A 27731-nucleotide genomic window follows, 5' to 3' on the forward strand; every position below is an offset into this window, starting at 1 on the left:
TTTGTTTGTTTGTTTGAGATAGAGTTTCACTCTTGTTGCCCGTGCTGGAGTGCAATGGCACGATCTCAGCTCACTGCAGCCTCCATCTTTCAGGTTCAAGCGATTCTCCTGCCTCAGCCTCCCAGGTAGCTGGGATTACAGGCACCTGCCACCACACCCAGCTAATTTTTTGTACTTTTAGTAGAGATGGGATTTCACCATGTTGGCCAAGCTGGTCTTGAACTCCTGACCCTAGGTGATCCTCGGCCTCCAAAAGTGCTGGGATTACAGGCATGAGCGACCTCGCCCAGCCTAATATAGATATATTCTTATTCTTTTGACTCTTTAATCACTTTGATTTATTATCTATGTTCCTTTTCTTCCCCAAACTTTCATGCTTTTCATAACTACACTTCCTCATCTGAACCAAAAACACAGAAAATGGACTGTTTCCTTAATTCTCCCCAGAGCTGTATATAACCATCAGCATTCTTTTTTTTTTTTTTTTTTTAAGACAGTCTGTCACTGCAATGGCACGATCTTGGCTCGGTGCAGCCTCCTCTGTCTCCCAGATTCCAGCAGTTCTCCTGTCTCAGTCTCTCAAGTAGTAGAGACTACCCATGTTGGCCAGGCTGGTCTTGAACTCCACACCTCAAGTGATGAGCCTGCCTCAGCCTCCCAGAGTGCTGGATTTACAGGCATGAGCCACCGCGCCCAGCCTAACCATCAGCATTCTACTAGCTATTTCATTCCATATAGTGTGGTATGGTTCTTGAACCACCAGCATTAGCATCACCCAATAATTTGTTAGAAATGAAGATTTTTAGACTCTACAACAGTTACACTGAAAATTTGAGGGTTTGAACCAATGCACATTAAAGTTTGAGAACCACTGCTCTAAAGGACTACTTTTCAAACTTTAATGTGTTTACATATTACCTAGTGATCTTGTTCAAGTGCAAATTCTGACTCGGTGGATAACAACCTGAGATTCTGAATTCTTAATAAGCCCCTCGGTAATGCTGATACTACAGTAATCTCATGTACCCCGTGTGTATTTGCCACAAAATGGAAGCTACACTTGCTGATGATTGGCACTTAGTTTACCTGTACATAAGTAATAGTGCTAATGATAAAATGTACCCTTTAGCTTTAGAAAAAGTAGAATATAAAGGCATACATGAGGCTAGGCACAGTGGCTCACACCTATAATCTTAGCATTTGGAAGGCCAAGGTAGGAGGATCCCTTGAGGTCAGGAGTTCGAGACCAGCCTGGCCAACATGGTGAAACCCCGTCTCTACTAAAAATACAAAATTTAGCTGGGTGTGGTGGCACACACCTGTAGTCCCCACTACTCAGGAGACTGAGGCAGAAAAATTGCTTGATCCCGGTAGGTGGAGGTTGTGGTGAGCTGAGATTGTGCCACTGCACCCCAGTCTAGGCAAGAGAGTGAGACTGCGTCTCAAACACACAAAAAAAAGGCATAGATGAGAGGACCGGAGGAATTCTTAGTAAATGATATGATGAAATAAGAATACTAAAGAGACAAGAAAATAAGTCAGACATTTTGAAAATTCCTAGAATATATAGATATAGTATCATATATGTTGTATTTTGTCCTACAGAAACTGTGTACTGTTCAGAGTGTCAACTGCAGAGACATTGAAGGGCGTCAGTCTACACCACTTCATTTTGCAGCTGGGTATAACAGAGTGTCTGTGGTGGAATATCTGCTCCAGCACGGAGCTGATGTGCATGCTAAAGATAAAGGGTAAATACTAACGATTGTCACGGACTCTCTTCCTTACTTTTACCTGACGTTTTTAGGAAAACCTGGAAATATGTTATGTATTATTTTTCAAGGAAATCTGTTTCCTAACACTGGCTTAAGTATTAAATAGAGCTTTTTAATTTCAATTAAGATTTTATATGGTTAGCGTTCATATAAAGACTTTACTGGCATAATGCATGGGAATTTTATAATGGCCAAGGAGATCACAGCATTAGTGTGATGGTGATTTTTAATGTAGTAAACTTTTCAGTTTTCATGGAGGATTTTTGAATTCTTCCAGTTTATCTTGAAGTTATTTTTTATTAAAAATATACAATTTTAGATGTTGCGTATATGGATGGTTATTATAGTCTCTACATTTAAAACATTTTTTAAATGTTCTCCCGATTCACCAAAAAAGAACTTATTTCTGCCTTAAATAGATTTAGGTTTTACAAAGTATAATCAGCATAATGTCTCAGGTAGTTCAAGAATTATCTTTCACCAGTTATATGTAATTATTTAAATTAAAACATGTTCTTCTGGGGCATTTTTGTTTATTTATTACTTTTCAGAGGCCTTGTACCTTTGCACAATGCATGTTCTTATGGACATTATGAAGTTGCAGAACTTCTTGTTAAACATGGAGCAGTGGTTAATGTAGCTGATTTATGGAAATTTACACCTTTACATGAAGCAGCAGCAAAAGGAAAATATGAAATTTGCAAACTTCTGCTCCAGGTATATTTAATTACTTACTGTAAATAGTATGAATTACGTAGACTATGTTTATGATTTTTTAAATAATTCTAGTATACACTTAAGCAGTGGGAAGGAATGTTATCTAATTCTGTACCTAGATTTTAGAATAAATGTCATAAACATTATTTTATATTTTAATCCACAAGTAGTTTACCAGCACCTAGAGTTATTTTTGTCTACAGCCAACTATTATGTGATCGTTCTGTTACTATTTTTATTTTTCCTCTTTAGTACTTTAACCTAAAAATATTTGATGAAGTATGTACTTAAAAGCCAAATTTATTTAGCATTGATAAAATGGATGATACTGGTTCAATACAGATTCCAGTGGATATTTTACAATACCAAGAATACAGAGATTTATACTTTATTTAAATGTTCATGAAAAGTAAAAATGGTATAACATGAAAGTTAATTTTTAAAGAAATATTACTTTATTTTGAATGTAGTTTAAAATTTTGACTACATCAATGCATTAGAGAAATGCAGTAATATTTAACTGCCTCTGTATTCTTTTTATTGTAATTCTGTATATAAAGTAAACATTAATAAGGATGTTAACCTTTAAGGTAGAGTCTCAATATAAATTTAGTTTTTCTTTGGTATAGTTACATTGATTATTTTCTCATTGACCAAAGGCACATTTAAGCCATTTCCTCCTTTTTTTTTCTGTTTTTCACATGCCTAGCATGGTGCAGACCCTACAAAGAAAAACAGGGATGGAAATACTCCTTTGGATCTTGTTAAAGATGGAGATACAGATATTCAAGATCTGCTTAGGGGAGATGCAGCTTTGCTAGATGCTGCCAAGAAGGGTTGTTTAGCCAGAGTGAAGAAGTTGTCTTCACCTGATAATGTAAACTGCCGTGATACCCAAGGCCGACATTCAACACCTTTACATTTAGCAGGTAAGTGAATGGAGTTTCACAGATTTAGGCTGGTAACACCTGAGTTTCATTTTACCCAGGTAAAATATTTCCTGTAACTAAACTTTAAAAATTCAAATTAGGCCAAGTACGGTAGCTCATTTCTATAATCTCAATACTTATGAGGCCAAAGCAGGAGGATTGCTTGAGCCCAGGAGTTTGAGGGAAACATGGCAAAATGCCATCTCTACCAAAAAAAAAAATACAGAAATTAGCCAGAAGTGGTGACACACACCTGTAGTCCCAGCTATTTCGGAGGCTGATGTGGGAAGATTGAGCCCAGGAGATCACTGCAGTGAGCCTTGATTGTGCCACTGTACTCCAGCCTGAGCAACAAAACAAAACCCTGTCTCAAAAAATAAATACAATTAAAATCAAATATCTTCTAATGCCACCATTACACCCTTTAGTATATTTGTACAAGACAACCATACTTGAAGCTATTAGCTGAGTTCCAGTTCACTTTATTACTAGTATGTTACATTCAGTAAGAACAATTGAAGTAGGCTCTGCCAGACTCCATGTGCTTTGGGATCATTATTCCAGATCATAACTCTATTTATATCATCTTTGATAAACCAGTTTTGAAAAATATGCCTACTTGAGCCAGCCTTCTTTATGGAAAGCTAAAGCTTTCTATTCTTCCTGATGATAGCTGCTAAGCACAAGCAGGAAAATAAAATAAAATTTAAACTCTCAGAAGTTACATAAACCTCTCACCCAAGTTATTTGTTGTTTTGGTTTGCAAGAGTTCCTGTAACAAAATACCAAAGACGGGGTGGCTACAACAGAAATTTGTTTTCTCACAGTTCTGCAGGCTAGGAGTCCAAGTTCAAGGTGTTGGCAGGGTTGGTTTCTTCTGAAGCCCCCCTTGGCTTGCAGATATCTACCTTCTCACTATGTTCCTCCTGGAACATGGGGTCTCTTTCTATATGTTCTAGTCTTCTCTATTTTTAAGGAAACCAGTCAGATTATATTCAAGCCCACCCAAATTTTAGCTCTTTAGGAAGGCTCTGTCTTCAAATACAGTCACATTCTAAGGTACTGGGGTTAGGGCTTCAACATAAGAATTTGGGGGTGGGGGACAATTCATTTAAAACATTTGTTCTAAGTTTTCACTCATAAAACTAGCACAGTGTACCTTTGTTTTTAGGGCAGATATACCATATATTATGGTTTCAGTACAGCTTTTTCAGCTGCTTTACAGATGTTAGGGAATAAACCATTAAAATCACTGAACTACAGCTAATACCTCAGTGAAGTTCCATCATAGGCTCAGTGGACTCGTTCAAGTTTATCTAAATATACATGGTTTAAAAAGAAAGAAAAAATCATGCGAATATTTCTGCCACTTTGTGTAATGTGGGAGATGGAAATCTATTCCGTTCATTTCATTCTTGTATTATAATTTGGTGTTATATATGATTTTTACCTTTAAATTCTCACTTCTTGTAAGTTGAAACCTCACTGTCCAAGGCATCCAATTACTCTATATGTCTTTCAAGTATTCTGGAAGTGATAAGCCACAAATGGTAACATGGTGAGAAAAAGCTTTACTTCCACTGGCTATCAGGAGTTTCTAGTCCATGCAAGACAAAATATGACTTGACCTGTAATTGGAAATTGTGCTGTGCATATTATGTTAGCTTTTATTTTTCTTGTAGCTTATCTAGAACACTTAACACTAATATCTGTGTCCAGGTTGTCTTTGTAAGCCAAATAATTTCCACAAAATATTTCTGTCCACTTTTGCAGTGTTAAATACCATACCTTGAGACCTAGAAAGACTCTTAGATTAGTGTAATATTTTATGGTGGCTTTATAGTTTTATTCTTTTTTACTGGATCTTTTAAAATTCTTTTGCTTTAAATTCTTTAGCAAAAGGATAAAACTACAATAGAAATAAGTCTTATTTCATGGCTAAAGCCATGGTAGAGCACATAAGTCGGGTAGAACACTTAAGTTCCTCTACCAAACTTGCAGAGGTGTGTACCTCTGAGCTCTCTCTATCAAAAAAGCATGTTCTTGTGGCCTTCTGGGGAAGAGGGCTCTGAGACCCACTCTGGTTTGACTTGTATGTGATTGCAGACCTTTGACTTGAGGACTTGAGACCTTTGTGCCTGAGTTCAAGAAGTTCTATGTAACAACCATGAAGGCAGAGACTTCGGTAGGAAGGTTTTAATAGGAAAGATACAAGCAAATCAGTTAATCTAATTTTGGGGATCTACAAAACTAATAGATAACATAATAAGCTTCCAAGTTGAGACCAGGGGGAAATGTTTTCTAGAAGGCAAATTGTTAATAGAGTCCAATGAGGTATTTCAGATTTATACAAAAATCTCTTTTTTTTTAAATCTTTTCAGTAATGTCTATGCCTTATATGTGACTTTTTTATATAACTAGTAGATGTATTATGACATAGGACTAAAAAAGAAAAAACAAGTAAAATAATTTTACTTCTTTTCTAAATTAGCTGGTTACAATAATTTAGAAGTTGCAGAGTATTTGTTACAACATGGAGCAGATGTGAATGCCCAAGACAAAGGAGGACTGATTCCTTTACATAATGCAGCATCTTATGGGGTAAGCTCTTCTGTGTTACCTTTAAAAAATTGTGGAATTTTAAAGTGAAGGTCAGTATTGCAGTTCAAATGGAATTTAGTTTGATGTCCTCATTTTACAGAGAAGTAAATGGGAGAGTTAAAGAAGTTGTTAAATTTTAACTTCCCAATTTCAGTTCTGAATCTGTTGTAAGCTTGCTGTGTGATATGCAGTGTGTTGTTGTTGTTTTATTATCTTTCTTAACACCCGTCTCTTAACGTTGGTGATCTTATTTATTTGTTGGTGCCCAGAAAATCCACTGGGGCACCAATGGGGTTGATGAAATCTGTATAGATTCAGATGCATTGTTCCTGACTTATCATAGTCCTGAATGTTACATTCAAAATTGACGATCTTCAATGGTATAGTTTGAATAATTGAGGAAGATTGCTGCTTTTTAAATTGATGTTTAGTAGTTACAACATTGAATAAATTAGAAATTACTAAAGTCATTAGCTTAATTTCCTGCTATATGGAATTCTTAACTCTTTTCTGGGTAGTTCCTCAATTATTGAAATGTCCACTGTAATTTTTAATCAGCTACCCATAAGTTGTGATGTTGGGAGAAAGAGTTTTTCTTTTCCTTCCCAAAGTTTGAAAATGTGGCAGTAGGTACATGGCTAGTTTTTTTTTAAGAAGTGTGACAAAATAATATTTCAGACTGTGACGGGTATTTTCTTTTACAGCATGTAGATGTAGCAGCTCTACTAATAAAGTATAATGCATGTGTCAATGCCACGGACAAATGGGCTTTCACACCTTTGCATGAAGCAGCCCAAAAGGGACGAACACAGCTTTGTGCTTTGTTGCTAGCCCATGGAGCTGATCCTACTCTTAAAAATCAGGAAGGACAAACACCTTTAGATTTAGTTTCAGTAAGTGGTGGGCTCTTTGAAAAAAATCTCAGTGCTTTTTTGACTTTTGTTGTTGTTGTTGTTGTTTTTCCTCACGGGATTGTTGTAATTTGTGACTTTTTAAAATTCACTTGAAATGTTATTATAAAATGTCTTTATAGTGAATGTGAATGGCAAAATCTGTTTTTTAGCCCAATTTTAATGCAAGACTTCTTTAGTATTAAAATATAATAGACTTAAGGCAGATGTGGTAGTTCATGCCTGTAATCCCAGCACTTTGGGAGGCTGAGGCAGGTGGATCACCAGAGGTCAGGAGTTCGAGACCAGCATGGCCAACATGGTGAAACTCCGTCTCTACTAAAAATACAAAAATTAGCCAGGTGTGGTGGCACATGCCTATAATCCCAGCTACTCAGGGGGCTGAGGCAGGAGAATCACTTGAACCTGGGAGGCAGAGGTTGTAGTGAGCTGCGTTTGTGCCATTGCACTCCAGCGTGGGTGACAAGAGCAAGACTTAGTCTCAAAAAAAAAGTATATATATGTGTGTATATATATGTATATATATAAAATAGAATTATAGAGTAATGTAATTATTTTTCTATAGAGTAGAATGATCAATACTTGTATACTGAGTACTTTGGAAATAGGAAAAATAAGTACATGATATAACTTTTTATGTTAGTTAGGAAACTAAACAGGCCCAGGCCCTCAGAGAATACTGTTACTTACAGTGCAGCACAAGATGGTAGAGACTTTGGGTCTTACACACAGCCCCAACTGGGAACGTTGCCCCCAGGGTGCAGCCACAAAGCTGCAAAGCACCTGCTGCCAGTAGAGATTCCTTTTCCTCCCACATTACCTCATCCCAGAGTTCTTATTGCTCACCCTACCTTAACTGTTCATGAAACAAGCCTATTACCCACTTTCCTGTGGAGGTCCTGTGTTCCTTCCCTCCTCCAGAGCGTGGAGCAGGTTTAAGAGCTCCCACTGAACCTTCCACCTCTGCTTTGGGCACTGAAGCAGATGCCTCTCTCTGCCTCTACCATTAAGGACATTGACTACCACTGAGGACACAGTGGAAGGAAAGGAAGAAGGAATTCTTTCTGAGATGGGAAGGAAGGGGAATCATTTCTGCAGACTGCTTTCTACTGAGAGAGATTCCATTGTTACAAGTTACTGTAAGAAACTGATGAAGTTCAGCTGCATTGGGGCTTCAGCAGATTTTTCTCAGCCACTGACAACCCAGCCATATTTGCAACATTATCTCTTCAGGGAAATGTCTTTCTAGTTTCAAACTACCTTAAAAGTGAACATTTGGAATTCATTCCACCCATATGTTCATCAACCAGATATAATTAAGTGACAGGGAAGCAAAATGCTCTAGAGAACATACAAAGGCTTTAGAGTCAGACAGACCAGTCCTAGAATTCCAGCTCCACCACTTAAATTGTACAATCTTACAAATTGCCTAACCTCTAAACTTAGTTAGCTCATCTATATATAGGGGTAAAATGTATCAGGTTAATGTGAGAATTAAATGGGGTAATTTACTTAAAGTCTTTGGCATGGTATCAGGTGTATAAAAAGCACTCAATAAATGATACTATTATTATAAACAAATGTCATATATAAACTGAGTGCCATGACCCTGCACGGACTGGGGGAAGAGAAAGGTGATGACTGGAATAGGCAGAACAAATGACTATGAAACAAGTACTGATTTATTCCTTGCTGAATATTAGTTGTACATTATGAAAGAATAGTATATATTACTAATTAAACAAATTAATGTACCAGTAAATGTGGGGACTTTTTTCCATTCTAGCAGGTTTTTTTGTTTTTTGTTTGTTTTTTGAGACAGAATCTTGCTCTGTCACCCAGGCTGGAGTGCAGTGGCCACAATCTCGGCTCCCTCCAAACTCCACCTCCCAGGTTCAAATGATTCTCCTGCCTCAGCCTCGAGTAGCTGGAATTACAGGCATGCGCCACCACACCTGGCTAATAATTTTTTTTTTTTTTTGAGATGGAGTTTCGCTCTTGTTACCCAGGCTGGAGTGCAATGGCGCAATCACGGCTCACCGCAACCTCCGCCTCCTGGGTTCAAGCAATTCTGCCTCAGCCTCCCAAGTAGCTGGGACTACAGGCACGCACCACCATGCCCAGCTAATTTTTTGTATTTTTAGTAGAGACGGGGTTTCACCTTGTTTGACCAGATGGTCTCAATCTCTTGACCTCGTGATCCACCCGCCTCGGCCTCCCAAAGTGCTGGGATTACAGGCGTGAGCCACCGCGCCCGGCCCATAATTTTTGTATTTTTAGTAGAGACAGGGTTTCACCATGTTGGCCAGGCTGGTCCTGACCTCTAGTGATCCACCCGCCTCGGCCTCCCAAAGTGCTGGGATTATAGGGATAAGCCACCACACCTGGTCCCATTCTAGCAGATTTGATTAAAAGGATTATCTTTCCTCCCCATCTCCTCTCCAAAAAGTTTCAATTTTGAGGAACAAATATATGGCTGAATGTTTTTCAGGAAATGCAAACGATAGTGTTTGCTAAAGTTCCACGTAGGTTGAGTTACTTCTTTCAGAATAACCACAATAGGATTAAAAGCTCTTACCTTTTAAAATTGGTATTTCCGTAATTAGTTGTGCTTCTCAGTCATAATATCAGAATTAGGGTTTTGCTCATGCTTTGCCACATTTAAGTTATATTTTGATTATATGTGTTTTGGAAGAGATGTTCTCAATTATGTCTTATATTTTAATAACAGTTTAGCTGGATACAGATTGAATATCCCTTATTGGAAATGCTTAGAACCAGATGTGTTTCGGCTTTTGGATTTTTTTTTTTTTTTCTTCAGATTTTGAAATACTTGGACTATATTTACTATTGAGCATCCCTGATCCCAAAATCTGAAATCCAAGATGCTACAATGAACATTTCTTTTGAGCTTTACATCAACATTTTAAAAAATTCAGACTTGGGATGTTTGACCTGTATTATATTTGCTTCACTTTTTAAAATGAATAATCCTTCATTGTGATAATCCTGGCACAAATTACTGGGTTTTGTCATATTTTTAAATATATTTTATTAGGTATAATAGCATTTTAAAACTTGCTTATGGCAGATTTTGTCTCTGACACATACCCTAGGCAGATGACGTCAGCGCTCTTCTGACAGCAGCCATGCCCCCTTCTGTTCTGCCTTCTTGTTACAAGCCTCAAGTGCTCAATGGTGTGAGAAGCCCAGGAGCCACTGCAGATGCTCTCTCTTCAGGTCCATCTAGCCCATCAAGCCTTTCTGCAGCCAGCAGTCTTGACAACTTATCTGGGAGTTTTTCAGAACTGTCTTCAGTAGTTAGTTCAAGTGGAACAGAGGGTGCTTCCAGTTTGGAGAAAAAGGAGGGTGAGACATTCTGCAAAAATAACTTTCTAACTGGTATTGTAACCCATATTTGTCTTTTGGGATGCTAAAAAGTCATTTTTAACTTTAAATACAACTATTAGTATGGAATTAGTTAACATAGCCTTAAAAAGGTTTAGCCTTATATTGCTTTCTTTTTTTTCTTTTTGGAGACAGAGTTTTGCTTTTGTCACCCAGGCTAGCATGCAGTGGTGTGATCTCGGCTCACTACAACCTCTGCCTCAAGGGTTCAAGTGATTCTCCTGCCTCAGCCTCCCAAGTAGCTGGGATTATAGGCACCTGCCACCACACCCGGCTAATTTTTGTGTTTTTAGTGGAGATGGGGTTTCACCATGTTGGCCAGGCCAGTTTCAAACTCTTGACCTCAGGTGATCCACCCACCTCGGCCTCCCAAAGTGCTGGGATTACAGGCATGAGCCACCACTCCCAGTCCTTAACCTACTCTTTGGATGTAAACCTTTCCTGTTAAAATTCATTTCACCTTACGCAACAATGTGGAGTACTGAGACTGCCCCATTGATTAACTGTTTTTTCTAATGTTGAAATTGTATAGCTTTCTCTTGTTCAGTATTATATACTAAGTGGCTATAAATATTTTGCTTCCTCTTTATTTCTTCATATATACTAATACGACATTATTGTTATAGTGATGAAATACGTTATTCTGGTGTGAAATTCTATTTGTTTTGGATTTTTTTTATCTCCCAGTTCCAGGAGTAGATTTTAGCATAACTCAATTCGTAAGGAATCTTGGGCTTGAGCACCTAATGGATATATTTGAGAGAGAACAGGTGAGTAGATGAATCATATTGTTGTGTTTAGTGTTTTATGGAAGCTCAAGGAAAATTTGGAACAAACTTGAAATGAGCTGAACCATGTAAGCTATTGGGAGAGAATGTTTTTTAAGAAATGACATCAGTCAGCCTTCTAATTTGGCTTGATCTTGGAACTTTCATTTAGTTTATTACCACACAATTGACTTGTGTAGTAAATAGCTTTCTTGAATGGGAAGTTTAGCTTATTCAGTTATTGAAGTTAGTTATCCTTGAGCTGTCTCTATTCAGTTCTCTCTCTTAAGCCTGACACTTTTCTAGCTGCTATGGGAAGGTATATGAATATGCCAGCCATATCTGGGCTTTTCTAAGCAGTCTTAAAGTACTCTGACAGAATACATTTACTGATTTTTGGGGTTTTTCAGAAAATCATGTTATTGTAGATTTGCACCCAAAGAAACTTCCACTGTAGTCAGGGAACTAGAATAAGAACATATGAAAATTCAAGCTTTAGCATAGATTTTAGAAATTTGAAGAAGGAAGAGATTACTGTGAGCTGGACTCTTCATGGAAAGCTTCATGGAACGTGTGTAAATAAAACAGGATTTTAAAAAATGGCTTCAATTTCATGAAACCATAATGTATTACTATATTAAAGGTAAAAGGTTTACTTTGAACAGTGATGCAGAAGTACCACTTGGCATAGTCCAGACTTGGAAGGAACCACTGAAAGACATTATATAAATAGGATTGGATGTAGAGTGACGGTAGAAAAGTGTTATGGAAAAGATAAAATATGTGAATATGGTTAATTTGAAAGTGCGTTTTTGTTTTGCATTTTAGTTCTGCTCAGGTTCTTATGCTAAATGGAAATAACACTTTTAGAAATGTTTAAAATAACCTGGAGCAAATGTATGAATCTTACCTATTATGAGAACACCAGTATATGACTGTTCACCACATAGCGTTCTAAATAGTTTCCTTCTCTTGTGTAAGATCACTTTGGATGTATTAGTTGAGATGGGGCACAAGGAGCTGAAGGAGATTGGAATCAATGCTTATGGACATAGACACAAACTAATTAAAGGAGTTGAGAGACTTATCTCCGGACAACAAGGTATTTTATTTTAATAATTGCTGTTGTCAATTTAACAGTTTACATAAAGGTAACCCTTAGTGTACTAAATTATAATTTTAAAATATGTATGAGAGAATCTGTTTAATAGGAAGAATACTAATTTAGGATTCGGGAAACTGGGATTAAGTTTTAACTCTGCTACTAACTTACTGAGCTGCTGCTGTTAAGATGTGAATCTAAGTAAAATTTCTGGATCATTCAGAAATTTGGGAATTGTCTTAACTCCTGAAAATAAGGAAGTTAGTTGAGATTATTTTCTGACATTATTCTAGCTCTAAAATTTTATAATTTTAAAGATCTGAAATAAGTATCTCATTTCTTATGGTAATATAATAGATAATGACTAAGTATTCAGGCTAACCCTTAAAATACTGTAATAGATCTCTATACATAGATAAAATTTTAAGCACTTGGGATGAAAATACTGGAAAATACTGAAAAACAATAATGTTGCAACTGAGGAAATTGAACAAAACAAAGTTGAATAATATTTCTATTTCTCCTTAATGTTGTCAAATAAGGAAAATGCAAATTGCATTAATTCAGCAGATGTTAACATTTTGTCTGTACCAGGTATGGGTATAAAAAGGTGAATTAAGTGTCAAAACCACATTTAACTTTATTGTTAAACTGAGGGAGTGATATATCCTGGGGTCAAAAATATCCAATAATTGAATGTCCTAGCCGTACAGCTGGGGTTAAAGAGAAACCTCCCTTAGTAAAAATGAAGGCATTTTTGGGAAAGAATGTATGCCAGACAGGATGGGGTCCACCTCTGAAGAAATAAGAGCACTTCTAAAAATGTAGGTGATTCAAGCTAAGGAATACTTTAAACTGGTATTCTAGAATAAGCTCAATTAAAGGTAGATGTATTTTACTGCCTGATAGGGACTAGGACAAGATATTTAAAGTGCAATATAGTCTTGGCTTTTTCTAGTATAGAGGACAAATTGTTATAAGATAAAGAGGAGGAAAAATCCATGGCTTCCTGGAATATTAGCATACAATATAATTAGCACTAAAAATGAGGAACTAGAACCCTCAGTTGTGGACCATCATTGTGACTCTACTGGAATAATACTGATCTGGTATGATAAGATTGTGATGGAGTATTAGGATAACAAGAGTCTTTTGGGAAAGAGGCAGGGTAGAAAAGGAAAGCTGGCAGTATTTGTATATTAAACATATCTTAGGTGTTAGGACTGCACTGAAAAGCTGAAAGGCTCAATGACAGAAATAGATACATTGCCTCCAAATGGCTGAGGTACTTTCATGCCACCTCTGGTCCTGTAGTCACTCTGATACATCTGAATGTTGTTGGATAGGAACATCCATTCCTATATGAAGGAGAAATGTCATGAGACAGAATGTCATGTCTGATCTAGTATATCAGGATCACTTTCCTACATAAAATTACCACCTTCCTTATGTTCACTTGAAGCCAGGATTCTTTTTTTCTTTCCCAACCTGATGTTAGTCAACCAACAGGGATTCCATACTTCTACCTAATTTACAAAGTGGAACTGGTAGCTGCCTGTGATGATCTTCTAGCAATCTGTCATGCTGACTTAACAGCTTTACCTATTTTCAGTACATCAAGTCAATAGATGACTAGTACCATACTGATCTTTCAGTATTGATAAACATCTTCTTGCATACGTTGCAGATGCCTTAGTCAAGCATTTGTCACAGTCTTTTTTCTGTAAAATACTCTCCATATGCTCTTCATAATCCTTAAAGATATTGCAGTTCGGCCACTGTGTTTATTAACATTGGCGTGTTGGTAGTAGTCCTGTTCTTCAGACTATAGCTTAGAACCACAGTAGTGCTCTTCATCTCCAGAGGCAAACTTCATGCACTGGCCCAGCAGTAAAGGATTTGGCCCCTACACAGGAAAACAGCGGTGTTGGAGATATTGTTGTAGAGATTAAAGGAGAAAGTTGTGCTACAAATATATCAAAGGAATTAGAAAATTCTGTTTAAAATCCAATTTTAAAAGCTTTTGTAAGAGTAAGGATACAAAAATATATATGATTATCTTAGTCATTGACATTTGGAAAACATCACAAATTCATTGCTGAGATAATCTATTATGCAACAGAATATACATTCAATAGCTGGTAAATTATGGATTTCTCATTCTAGGGTGATTTAAAATTACCTGAGGCTCTGCAAGATTCTGTCATAATTCTTCCTCATATTTACAAAGAAGAAAGATAAATGTTGAAAGGCCTGTGTAGTTAGCAAAGGAAGTAATTTGAAGAAGGAAATGTGTTACAAACTCATTCAGAATAGGAGATAAAGGGAAAGATTTTCTGAAATTTTTCCACAGAATCACTTACTACTTGTCAGGGTCAAAAATTTGTAGTCTAAATGCAATGTGGTGTACTGGTTTTGATCCCAGAACAAAAAAAACGAACATTAGTGGGGAAAACTGGTGAAAAAAATAACTTCTATACTTTAGTTAATCAGTTTTGACAAATGTGCTATGGTTGTAAAGTGGTAACATTAGGGCGAAAGTGGGTGAAGTGTACATAGGAACTCTGTACTTTCAACCTTTCTAAATAGCTAAATTATCACAGTATAAAATTTTTTCAAAATTGGTAGTAAGCATCAGAAAAATTAGGTGGTTATTTTTGGTTTTGATGTTCATTGTTTATTGGCAATTTATTTTTCTACCTTCAAATTTTGTTTCATAGGTCTTAATCCATATTTAACTTTGAACACCTGTGGTAGTGGAACAATTCTCATAGATCTGTCTCCTGACGATAAAGAGTTTCAGTCTGTGGAGGAAGAGGTATGTTCATATACCTTCAATAGTAGGCTGGCTTCGTATGGTTAGTTCACCTTGCATCCTCTGGCTTCTTTTTCTTCCTTTAGTTTGCATTATATAATTTTGATCTAGAAATAATTGTTTTCTAATAACTGTCTCTAGAACATATTACCCATGAATTTATAAAACTCAGATTCTTTTTTGTTGTTTTTGTTTTTGTTTTGTACTTTTAGTAGAGATGGGGTTTTGCCATGTTGCCCAGGCTGGTTTTGAACTGCTGAGCTCACACAGTCTGCCTGCCTCAGCCTCCTAAAGTGGGCTACCATCCCCAGCCCTCATATTCTTTGAATAACAAAAATGTTAAAACCCGTTTTGTATTCTCAAAAACAGAGTCAGATGAGTCAAGAACCATGTTTGCCAAATCAGAAAATATACAAATGCTAATGCACATATATTTCAAACCATTTTTCCATCAGATGCAAAGTACAGTTCGAGAGCACAGAGATGGAGGTCATGCAGGTGGAATCTTCAATAGATACAATATTCTCAAGGTAATAAATTAGTGAAAATAAAGTTTTCTGAGACCATAGTTTTCAAAGCCTGAAGCCATAAGTAACTTTCATAAGAGTATAATCTGTCTAGCCTAGTAAGTCCTTGACTCACCGTCAGAGACTGTTTTGGGGAAGAATTTAACTATTGGAAGATTAATATTCTCCAAGTCCTGCTACTATTTTTAATAATGGATAATAATTAAATTCTTGTTGAACATATTCAAGTTTATGGGTTATGCTTTATCTTGGGGTAATGATAAATACTATAAGTTCAAGACTTTATATAAAGTACTATTAAAGTACCCTATTATAACAAAGCTAAATTTTCCTGTGACAGATACCATATTTATAGCCATAGAATGGTATTTTTTTATACTGATTGACTACTCCAGGTTTCTTAAAGTCCCCAGATATATCACCTTTTTATAAACTTTAATAGTATTCTCTCTTCATCTTTTAAAAAAAAAAAACAGTGTTTTAGAAATGTTTTGAGTCATTTAATGACCATTCTATCTTACTGATTTTAGTTACTCTTCTTAGGAACTTTTGCAACATTATGTTTTTCTAGAACTAGAGCAATCAAAACTTCACACCATACTTAATGAATAATGAATTTGTATTAACTACATTGATGCAGTATATTCTTAATAATTGTAAAAACGAGACATAAGGTTAGAATTAAAATGTGGCAGATGCCTTCCTGATACACAAATGTTAAACTCTGAACAGTATAAAATCAGCTGTATTGTATTACTGTTTCATAACATACTATGAGTATAATATTTAATCAGACAAATGCATGCCTACTACAGGTACATTTCAGTCAAGTCCACTTTGTCTACAAGCCTTAACAAAATGTGTGAAGTTTTGTTAAGAGTGAGAGCAGGAGAGAGATTGTGTGTTTGATTTCTAAAGTAGTTGGATTTGAGAAAGATACACTTTTCTTCTTCTAATAAAGATATTTTCATGTAATGTTTAATGAAAAATTTTTCAGTGATGAAACTGGGTTTCTTTGTTGCTTTTTAATGCATAAATCAGATCTATTTATGACAGTTATGGTCCTTGACTGCATCTGTAGCAATGTTTTGCATTGAGTCAAGAATAAAACCATCAGCTTCCAGGTGTGCTCTAGGGACCAGCAGGGGGCTATAGCACCTTTAAACATGGCTAAGAAACAACACTAGGATTGTGAATTTTGTTCCTAGAAATATTCATAATGAGATAAGCATCTACCATAAAATCTTCTCCAGACAAAAATTTTCAGAATTAGAGGGTCAAGGGAGTAATTGTGTTTGTGTGTTGTGGGTGGGGAGAGGACACTATTTCAAATATTCTTAATTTAAAACAGATTAATATGGTACTCTGAGACAGATACATTGGGAGAGAAAGATAATCTTTCTAGTACTTTGTACAGAAAAAAATTTGGCATGTCTGATTTGGAGGTGTTTTTGTAATAGTTTTAAGTCAGTGAGAATGGAAGTATTTTAATAAGTTAACAGTATTCTTGACCTTCACATATAGCCTTTTTTTCTTTGAATTTTTTAATCTCCAAAATGTAGCTATACTTCCAACTTTATGGTTGGGACAAGGTATTTTTAGTTTATTAACACATTTTATATTTCAGAGAAAAGTTTTGCCTCCCTTCTAGCTAAATTTATGACCTATCTTTGGTTTAGATGAAGAAGTCAGTAAGTAATTATAAAGACCTAAAGATTTGATTTTACTGGCTTATTTTTGTAGATTCAGAAGGTTTGTAACAAGAAACTATGGGAAAGATATACTCACAGGAGAAAAGAAGTTTCTGAAGAAAACCACAATCATGCCAATGAACGAATGCTATTTCATGGTAAGATTCCTCCCCCGCAACTCTACCACTGTCCTCCACATTAGAATCGTTTTTTTGGTTTGGATGTGAAATAATAATAAGCCTGTATATTCTTTATGTCCTTCTTTTAAAATAAACCTAGTGTTTCTGTAAATTTTACATTTATATTCATATTTTCAACTTCTTTTGAATTTGTATATTTTATAATGGATTGTTTATAAATAAGATTACCACAGTAAAAAATAGAGAGAAATGGGAGTGTTGACTATCTTTTCCTTTTTTCTTTAAATAGTAAATTTTGCTTATGGTCACTCTAAGAAATTTTGTGTTTTAACTAACTGATTGAATTAAAAATAAAATAAGACCTGGGAATCACCTCAAAAGAAGGAATATATCCTATTCCGATTTTTATTCTAAGTATCAAACCCACATGATGTGAAAAGAAGCATTGTTATTGAACCTGTAGAGGTTTCCGATAACTATAGAATTGAAAGCACAATTACTTATTCTTCTTGGAATTTTCTGGTTTTTTTTATTATAAGCTGACAGGTGTTGATTAGTCTTTCAAATTTTAGCAAAGTTAAATATATTAATGTAGTATTTATCAGGCCTTCAGGTACATTACCCATAGAAGTTCTAGTCTGTTTCTTCACTTGTTCTTGATTGCAGAAAAATGTTAGAGACCTGTAAAGTTCTCTAAAACACAAGAAACTTCATGGTACCCTCAGAGAATGGCAGTAACAGAATGGATTCATGTGCAGTATCTAAATAGCCCTCCTTATTCCAAAACCCTAAATAATCATAAGGATAATCTCTTGACCCAGAGCATAATATTTGTCTATTAACTTGATGGTTATAATGTGGTTTTTCTAATTTGTAATATAAATAATTTTGGTTTTCTCAAGTTAACTCAAAAAGTGATTCTATTATTCATCTGTATTTCTGTAAAGTAGAATTCAGTGTATTTTCCTATCTCCCTGTGGACAGGGAATGTGATCTTTATAAATGAATTAGCTGTGGGTTTTTTACTTTTACCATCTCCCACTCTACTCCACTCCCAAGGAAAGAGGAAAAAAGTCAATGTGCAAGGAGTGAGAGAAAGTCCCACATTTGCAGATAGAATCTTGTATTGAAGTCGATGAAAGGCAGAAGTGGAAGGATAGAAGAGAGAGAAGAGGTATAAGAAAGAGAATAAGAATGTGAAAGTTGGGCCAGGTGCAGTGGCTCAAACCTGTAATCCCAGCACTTTGGGAGGCTGAGTTGGGTGGATCACCTGAGGTCAGGAGTTCAAGACCAGCCTGGCAATATGATGAAACCCCATCTCTACTAAAAATATAAAAATTAGCTTGGCGTGGTAGTGTGTACCTGTAGTCCCAGCTACTCAGGAGGCTAAGACAGGACTCTTGGTTTCAGATTTGTATGGATTTTCAGTCTGACATTTGATAACTCTTGCATTGATATTTCAGGTAATCTGTTTTTCTAGTTCAATCTGTGTCCTTATTTTAGCACATGAACCAGCATCCTATTAGAAACATTAATTGATGTTAGCAGTTCTTTATTCTAAAATAGTAAGCTGGCTGACAGTTAGCTGGTTACCCCTTTTTGTTCCGGCTTTATTGTGGTGAGGCTGTATATTTAAGAATTCTGTTTCTAAGAAACTAGTTTTTTGCCTTTTCTTTTAAGATAAATTTTAAATTGTTGTTATCCATCTATATGTATTTCAGGGTCTCCTTTTGTGAATGCAATTATCCACAAAGGCTTTGATGAAAGGCATGCATACATAGGTGGCATGTTTGGAGCTGGCATCTATTTTGCTGAAAATTCTTCCAAAAGCAATCAATATGTATATGGAATTGGAGGAGGTACTGGGTGTCCAGTTCACAAAGACAGATCTTGTTACATTTGCCACAGGTAAGACATCACTTGTTCTCGTTATTTTTGTAATAATCAGATAAGAACTAGTTACATTTTTTAGAGCAAAGCATTACGTTGGACAGCCTTAAGAATGCAAGCTAGGCATGTTTTAGGTTGCTTTTGGCCCTCTCACTGATTATAATTGCTAATGTTTATTAAATGATCTGTATGGGCCAATTATAATTTAAGCACTTGACCTATTTAACTAATTTAATCATTAGAATACCTGCTGCCTTGAAGCATACTGAGTAGAAAGTAACATTAGGCATGAAAGAGGCTTTATTGTAGTCCTTGAATATTATACGACTCTGTGGACTCTTCAAAAATCTAGTATTCAAATGCTAAAATGGCATTATTTGTCGAGTCTGTTTTATGGCAGTGCCTGAGTCCTAATCCTCAATTTGCTGTTAGAACTTACAATTAAAACATTTATCGTTTTAGAAAGCAAATAATAATCAAATAACTACTTTGTACTTTTTTTCCACTTTTAATTACCTGTTCTAACTCACTTGTTAAAAATCATTTCAGTAACTTGGCCCTAACTTATAAAATTCTTATAGGCAAAAAGTTATGCCATTTGAAAAATCCAATAAGATTAATTCCTGAGATTTATTCCACAGTTAGGGCACTGTTTATTGAACATATAGAGCATAGTTTATCAAGCATCGAATCACTTAGAGGGCTTATTTAAACAGATTCTTAGATGCCACCTCCTCAGTTGCTGATTTAATAGATCTGGTGTGGGCTTTAGAATTTGAGTATCTACCAAGTTCCCAGATGTGGCGCTGTATTTCTGACCACTGATCTAGAACAAAACCCTTAGAACAGTACTTAGCACTTTGGCAGCACATTGGAATTACCTAGCAAATATTAAAAACTATTAATACCTGTGTTCCACCCTCAGAGAGTCTCATTTAATTAGTCTGAGGCGTGATCTGGATATTAGAATTTTTAAAAGCTTCCCAGCTGATTTCAAAGGGCTCCTGAGACAAAGAATTGCAGTCCTGGAGGGAAACAAGTTCTTTCTTCATGTTTGTTTTGTTTTTACTGTTATCCCTCTAAATTTAGACTTGCATAGCTGGTATGCAGTAGGCCCTCCTATGTTTGACCTCCCACCCACTTCTATTTTAGATCATAAATTAGGCTGGTTAGGAGGCATGTAATTTCCTGAGATTTTGTACATTGAACACTGCTGTTTTTACTTATCATATATAGTCTGAAGCCTAAATAGTTCTGATTATTAGTAATAAGAAACATTTTAATACCTCTCTCTTCTTTGGAAGATAGAACCACCAACTAGTCTACCAAAATCTCCTGTTATCTTCTAAAAAGAAACAGTGACGCAATACCAAAAGGTTGTTTGAAACTAAGAAAGGCCAATCACATGCCTGAGAGAAGTGGGAGGGTAATCTACTGAAATTGGTCGGAAGGAGAGACCTATCTAAGGAAGTAACATTTCAGCTGAAGTCTGAGAATTGAGTGGGTGTCAGCGAGTGGAAGAGTGGTAAAATAGATACCATTCCAATGGTGGTGAAAATTATATGGATGGGGACCATTAGTAAAGGAAGTTTGGCCTTTGTGAAGAAAAGAAAAAAACTAATGTGCATGGGGCATAATGAACATAAAATGAGATCAGAGAAACTGGAGCCACTGTGCAGAATTTGGATTTTCTCTGAAGTACAGTGAGCAGCCTCTAAAAGGTTTTAAGCAGAAAAGTGACTTGATCTAATTTTTATTTATTTTAATTACATGAATGGGAAAGATATGGACAGGAATTGGAGTAGAAACAGAAGACTGTTTTAGAAGCCATTGTATGATAGTCCAGGGAAAAATTTCAGTGATTAGACATAATGGTGACAGTAGAATTAAGAAAAGTAAATGGATTTCAAATATATTTTGAAGGTAAAATCAACTTAATTAGATATGTGTCCAACTTTGCAAGCCACTTGATGGAAGGTCCTTAAGCCCTCTTCCCACTTGCCCAGTGACTCGTGTGTTTGCTAAGATATAAACAAGGTGGTAGAGTCTGCATCTCTATAGGGTTATTACAATTTTTAAGGTAGTTAAAATAAGGACTAAGGTGACAAATTATTTCATTAATAAGAGTAGTAGAAGAAATTCTTAAAAAGTTCTTTTAGGGGTGAAATGATAAAAACAATCATAAATATTTATGTATAAATAAATTTGTAAAACTTATGCCATGCCCACAGATTGTCATATTTATGTGTCAAATTTGCCTTCAGGGTGATCTTTTCCTTTTCATGTTATAGGCAGCTGCTCTTTTGCCGGGTAACCTTGGGAAAGTCTTTCCTGCAGTTCAGTGCAATGAAAATGGCACATTCTCCTCCAGGTCATCACTCAGTCACTGGTAGACCCAGTGTAAATGGCCTAGCATTAGCTGAATATGTTATTTACAGAGGAGAACAGGTAATACAGTTTTATTTGTTTATCTTCAAAAATGCTGGAGAGGCATACTTTAACTTTTTACTAATCCCTTGAATTGACAAGACATATTATTGCCTTAAGAACTGGATTTTTTTTTAATTTTATTTGGAAATAATTTCAGACTTGAAAAGTTACAAAAATAGTAAAGAGAATCCCCTAATAACCTTTACCTAGATTTCCTAAATGTTAATATTTTATCATTCTCTTTTTTTCTCCTTTATCATTCTTCCTTCCCTGTTTATGTATACATATTTTTTTGTGAACTGTTTGAGAGTAATTTGCAGGGCATGCCCCTTTACCATTAACTGCTTCCATGTAAATTTCCTAAAAACAAGAATATTCCCTTATATTTATCAAAATCAGGAAAATGCCATCGAGGTAATTATATCTGACCTACAGACTTTATTCAAATTTTGTCAATTGTACCGGATTATTTTAGCTCTTATAAATGATTGAAATCTTGTATTTAACAGTTAGCCTGTCTGTAGCAAAGAAGTATATAATTGTGTCTTGCTGTCAGTGGCATAGATCCAGCCAAAAGTAGATCTAGAGCAGTGTTCTGAATTGCGGGTAGGTATTGGAATCACCTCAGTTACTAAAATCAGACATGAACTTAGTATTCATCCTAGACTCACTGATTGAAAATCGAAAGGATTGTAGTCAGGATAAAGATGTTTTGAGAAAATGTCCCTAGATGATTCTGATCTACAACACTAATTTAGAGCCTCCTCCCTAACGTTAGGAATACTTACAGGAAGTCTATTTGTCTTTCAAGAAAATTTGTGTACCGTTATTTGAATTTCTTTCTCTTCCAGGCTTATCCTGAGTATTTAATTACTTACCAGATTATGAGACCTGAAGGTATGGTTGATGGATAAATAGTTGTTTTAAGAAACTAATTCCACTGAACCTAAAATCATCAAAGCAGCAGTGGCCTCTTAAGTTTTACTCCTTTGCTGAAAAAAAAAAAATCATCTTGCCCCACAAGCCTATAGCAAAAGGATAAAAATGTGAAAGAAGTTTAACATTCTGACTTGATAAAGCTTTAATAATGTACAGTGTTTTCTAAATATTTTCTGTTTTTCAGCACTTTAACAGATGCCATTCCAGGTTAAACTGGGTTTGTCTGTACTAAATTATAAACAGAGTTAACTTGAACCTTTTATACATTATTCATTGATTCTAACAGAAACTGTAATGCCCTCAACAGCTCGTTTTACTAATACAGTACTGTGTTCTTTAAAACACAGCATTTACACTGAATGCAATTTCATTTGTAAAACTGTAAATAAGAGCTTTTGTACTAGCCCAATATTTATTTACATTGCTTTGTAATATAAATCTGTTTTAGAACTGCAGCGGTTTACAAAGTTTTTTCATATGTATTGTTCATCTGTACTTCATCTTGCATCATCATGATTGAGTGATCTTTACATTTGATTCCAGACGACGCTATGTTGAGTTGTTAGTTGGGAAAGATTGATTTATCAGATTTAATTTGCTGATGGGAGCTTTTATCTGTCATTAGAAATCTTTCTCATAGAACTTATGAATATGCTGAAGATTTAATTTGTGATACTTTTGTATGTATAAGACACATTCCAAAGAGCTCTAACTATGATAGGTCCGATTACTAAAGAAGCTTCTCTACTGGCCTCAATTTCTGGTTTCATGTTGGAAAATTTTCTAAAGTCATTCTGTGAAAATTAGAGCAAAGTGCTCCTGTTTTTTAGAGAAACTAAATCTTGCTGTTAAATAATTACTGTGTTCTTTTCATGGAACTTAAGTAAAATGTTACATTTCAAGGTGGGGAAGGATAATCCTAAATCATTTCCCAATGTATTCTAATTACCTTAAATCTAAAGGGAAAAAAATAGCCAACAAGACTGGGTAGTTTTTTATCGTAAGTATTTTTTTTTCCATTCTTTTTTACTTGGTTTTATTGCTATGTTTATGGCCAAACTATACATCATGGGCAAACTCAACCCAGAACTATAAACTGTAGTTGTCTCAGTCCCTCCAGGCTTCCTGAATGGGCTAGTACAGTGAAACAGGTGCTACTTGCTCCTGGGTTGCCTCTCCATGATGTTACGCCCAATTGGAAATACACTCTCAGTTTGTACACCATATGCTGACTAGGCCTGTGTTCAGTTTGGCAGCTATAGAAGGAAATGCTCCCATAAAATGCCATTCCTATTTTCTAATATAAAACTCTTTTCCAGGAAGCACGCTTAAGCATCTTGTTACAGAGACGTATATGCATTACGGCTTGGTGGTCTATTTTATTTGTTGACTGTAGCTCCCTCCAAAGTCGAGGAAAGATCTTTACTCACTTAGTAAGGACATTCCCCATCGCTCTCTGTACCAGTTCACCTTTATTTTTCGTTTTATTCAGTCTGTAAATTAACTGGCCCTTTGCGGTAACTTATATATAAAGTGCTAGAAAATCATGTTTCTTGTCCTGAGTAAGAGTTAATCAGAGTAAATGCATTTCTGGAGTTGTTTCTATGATGTAAATTATGATCATTATTTAAGAGGTCAAATCCTGACATTGAAGTGCTTTTTATACAGCTCTCTAGTAATCATGAATATGATCCTAAAGTCATTTCTTGGTACACAAATGGAGTAATCCAAATTTTATATAAATTTTTCAGATTATCTAAGTTTCCAGGTTTTATAATTAGAAGATAATGAGAGAATTAATGGGGTTTATATTTACATTATCTCTCAACATTTAGCCCATATTACTCTCCCTATGAGTGAATCTGGAATTGCTTTTCATGTAAAATCATTGTGGTCTATAAGTTTACAATATTGCAAACTGTGTTATTTCATCTAATCCATTGCTTGATGAGTGTGTTTTTCCATGAATGAATATACTGTGGTTAATATGTTAGCATGGCAGTGTTTTCAGATAGCGTTTTGTTCGTTGGGAAGTTGGGGTTGTGGGGGGGGGATTGATTAGTACTTTGCATGAAATGGCTTATTTTATAATGATAGAATTGCGTTTTCTTTTGTCTTGTGATTTTTTTTGAAGTGAAATTTAACTTTTTGTGCAAGTAGTACTATTATACCCATCTTCAGTGTCTTAGACTGCATCACATTCCATACCCTCATTTAATTCTTAATAAACTGTTCACTTGTTTTTCTGGGTAGCATGGTAATTACTGGAATAGTATAAATGTGTTGAATGGTCTTTGAGAAAATGGATTAAGATACTACAATAAACCACAATTGCAGGAAAACAATGTAGTTCTGAGTCTAATAGTGATAAAGAATGCAGTTTGAAGTTTAAATATTGAATATTGTAGCCATACTTGCTCAGTAAAATGAAAGTAGCCATAAGATGTTTTCAGCATTTAGTCCATCCAACACAACTTTGGTAAACCTTAAAGCCCATTCCTGGGAAATTAATCTTCTTACCTTATAAAGAGGAATATATTTATATGTCTGTGTTATATGAAAACATTCTTAATAAGTTTCCAAACCTCAGTTAGTGATATTTATTGCTGTTTTAAAAAGCATATTAGTTGTATGTATATTAGACTTCAGTATGTTAAGTTTCCTTGTGTGTGATCAATTCCCTGTTTTCCATAAGAGAATGATGGTACAAATAATTCTTAAGTCTTTTGGCTTTGAAATATATTTGAGCAGCTTTATGTTCCTGCTTCATTTGGGGTAATATGGAAGTATTTGCTTGCTATTTCAAGTATGCCTGCCAGTTTCAGGTGTTTATTGTGATCCAGTTGTTTGCAGGTTGATGAGGCAAGAAAACATGCAGATTTCCCAGAGCTCTTACAATCAGTACTCCTGACTGTGCCTTTACCTGATGTCCTGTCCTATTACAGGACCAGAATGACAAAGGAAGCAAGTTGTGGTGGTACTCATTTTTCACCAGAACTGTCAGACTTCTATAAAATTAAATTGCAATATAGCCTTTCCCTATCTCCTGAGTCTCCATACCTCCTACCCTTTTGTGCTGGCTTGTTTAGGCCAGCTATGACCTAAAATACTTAATTACACCCTCCTTAGAAAGTTTTACTCTTCACATAAAGCCATTATTATTAAAAGTGTTATCTCCACTTTGTCACCTACCCACAGCTGTCATTTCCATAACACAAATATATACAGAGCCGCCAAAAGCAGTCTGCCAATTATACTATAAAGCAGTGCTATGCAAAGGTGTGATCTGCAGATGGGATTGGTCCGCAAACGGATGTTACCAGCCCATGGAGAAATGAATACAAAAAGGGTAAACTTTTTTAAACTTTTATAGCAAGACATTGATGTAATTTTTTTTCTTATTGTTTTTAATTGAAATTCTGCCCTGCAATGAATTGGAAACTTAAAAAAGAAAAAAGAAACTGATTCTTCACAGATAGTTTGAAAGGTTTCACTGCTTTGTATACCAGCAGACTTAACACCTGGCATACCTGGCACATAGTGTTCCTCGGTAAATTTTTGGTTGAGTGAATAAATAGTGATTAAGTGATTGGGCTCTAGGGTCAGATGTATCTGGATTTTAATTTTTATTCTACCCCCTCACCATCCATGTAATCTTGAAAAATATTATGTAACCTTTTAAATTTTTTCTAACACTTATAAGACTAATAAATGATTTTCTATCTGTGCTACTAAGCATTGTACTTGCCAATAACTGGTTATTATAATTAATATGATTGCCCTGAATACTCCAGAATTAGTGGCTTGTGTTTTCCCACTTGTCACAGAGACACAGAGCATGGAATTTTAAAACTGCAGATTTATTAGCCACTAATTCCTTTGTTCTAACAAAATCTTAAAGAAGCTCAAAATGTAGAGTATATAAATCCCTAACCCCCAGGGATCTTAGTTTGAAAATTACTGCTACAAGCACACAGACAGACATACCCATAATCCAATCTGCATCATATTCATGTAGGAAAAACAGGCCTCACTCAGATGAACTTATCAAAAATCCAAAACAGTGCATTGTGAGCACAAATCAGTAGACACAATCTTGGAGAATTAGCACCCCCCACAAACTTAAAGTAGTAAAGTATTGTTTAAAATTATTGAGATGAGGGGGAATAAAAGAAATCATTAAAACCATTAAGAAGTCCATGCTATGAAGAAGGCAACGTCTTTGAAAAGGTAAGTCTTTAGAACTAAGTTATATAATTAATAAAAATTGAAACTCAGATTAAACTACAGACTGGGCATATCTGAAGATGGAATTAGGAAACTTGAAGATACAGTGGAGAACACAGAGCACAGAGGAAGAGACAGGAAATGTCAGACTAGGAGACATAGAGAATAGAATGAAGAGATACAACGTAAAGAATAGGGAGAGAAGAGACTTGAAAAATATTCCAGAATACATAGAATAGGAATCTTTAAAGCAGCAGCAGTTTAAGAATCACCTAAGAGGATGAATAAAAGCAAGTCTGCGATTAGACATAGCGAAACTGCAGAGCATCAAAAGACAAGAAAAAAAGTAACAGAAAAAACAAAGGATTAATATACTGACAGCAGACTTTTCAGTGGCAGCAATAGAAGCCAGAAGACAATAAAATAACTACCAAGTGCTGAGGAAAAACTGCTGTTAGCCTAGAAATCTATAGCAGATAAACTGGTATTTAAAAGCGAATGAAAAATGCATCTGCTCTTTTGCTGAGAGATCTAATAGATTGTTCTTTAGCAAAGAAGGCAGTTGAATCCAGAAGGGGAGGAGCAGGATGCCAGAAGCATAGTGCACAAAGAAAATTGGCAAACATGTCAGTAAAAAGGCTGACATTATTGAAAAGGAATAATCTTGAAGACTAATGTGTATGATTTGCTACTATTTGTATACAGTAGGAAAAAACAACATGTATTTGCTTGTTTATGAATAAAATACCTTCAGGATACACATGAACTATTGGGAGGAAATCTCAATGCCACAGGGATAAGACGTGAAAGAGACTAAACTGTATAGCCTTTCATTTCTTTTGAATTTTGTCACAGGACTGTT

General features: G+C 35.5%; 1 protein-coding gene across 4 annotated transcripts in view; it reads left to right on the plus strand.

The window, feature by feature from the left end:
- Positions 1-24984, plus strand: part of TNKS2 (tankyrase 2) — a 66910-nt gene extending 41926 nt beyond the window's left edge. For 2 of the 4 annotated variants that reach the window (XM_002756415.6, XM_035268459.3), the window contains 14 exons: positions 1606-1751; positions 2327-2492; positions 3202-3421; positions 5913-6022; positions 6727-6915; positions 10050-10302; positions 11029-11111; positions 12090-12210; positions 14931-15028; positions 15481-15555; positions 17296-17401; positions 19105-19291; positions 21565-21721; positions 22555-24984. In XM_002756415.6, coding sequence (XP_002756461.1) covers positions 1606-1751; positions 2327-2492; positions 3202-3421; positions 5913-6022; positions 6727-6915; positions 10050-10302; positions 11029-11111; positions 12090-12210; positions 14931-15028; positions 15481-15555; positions 17296-17401; positions 19105-19291; positions 21565-21721; positions 22555-22617 — 1974 coding nt within the window. In that variant the 3' untranslated portion in view covers positions 22618-24984. The remainder of the gene's footprint in view (positions 1-1605; positions 1752-2326; positions 2493-3201; positions 3422-5912; positions 6023-6726; positions 6916-10049; positions 10303-11028; positions 11112-12089; positions 12211-14930; positions 15029-15480; positions 15556-17295; positions 17402-19104; positions 19292-21564; positions 21722-22554) is intronic. The other 2 variants (XM_017979129.4, XM_078346010.1) reach the window with 1 other exon arrangement.
- The last annotated feature ends 2747 nt before the right edge of the window (positions 24985-27731 follow it).

The sequence above is a fragment of the Callithrix jacchus genome, chromosome 12 (genome assembly GCF_049354715.1).
Source record: "Callithrix jacchus isolate 240 chromosome 12, calJac240_pri, whole genome shotgun sequence".
Classification (NCBI taxonomy): domain Eukaryota; kingdom Metazoa; phylum Chordata; class Mammalia; order Primates; family Cebidae; genus Callithrix; species Callithrix jacchus.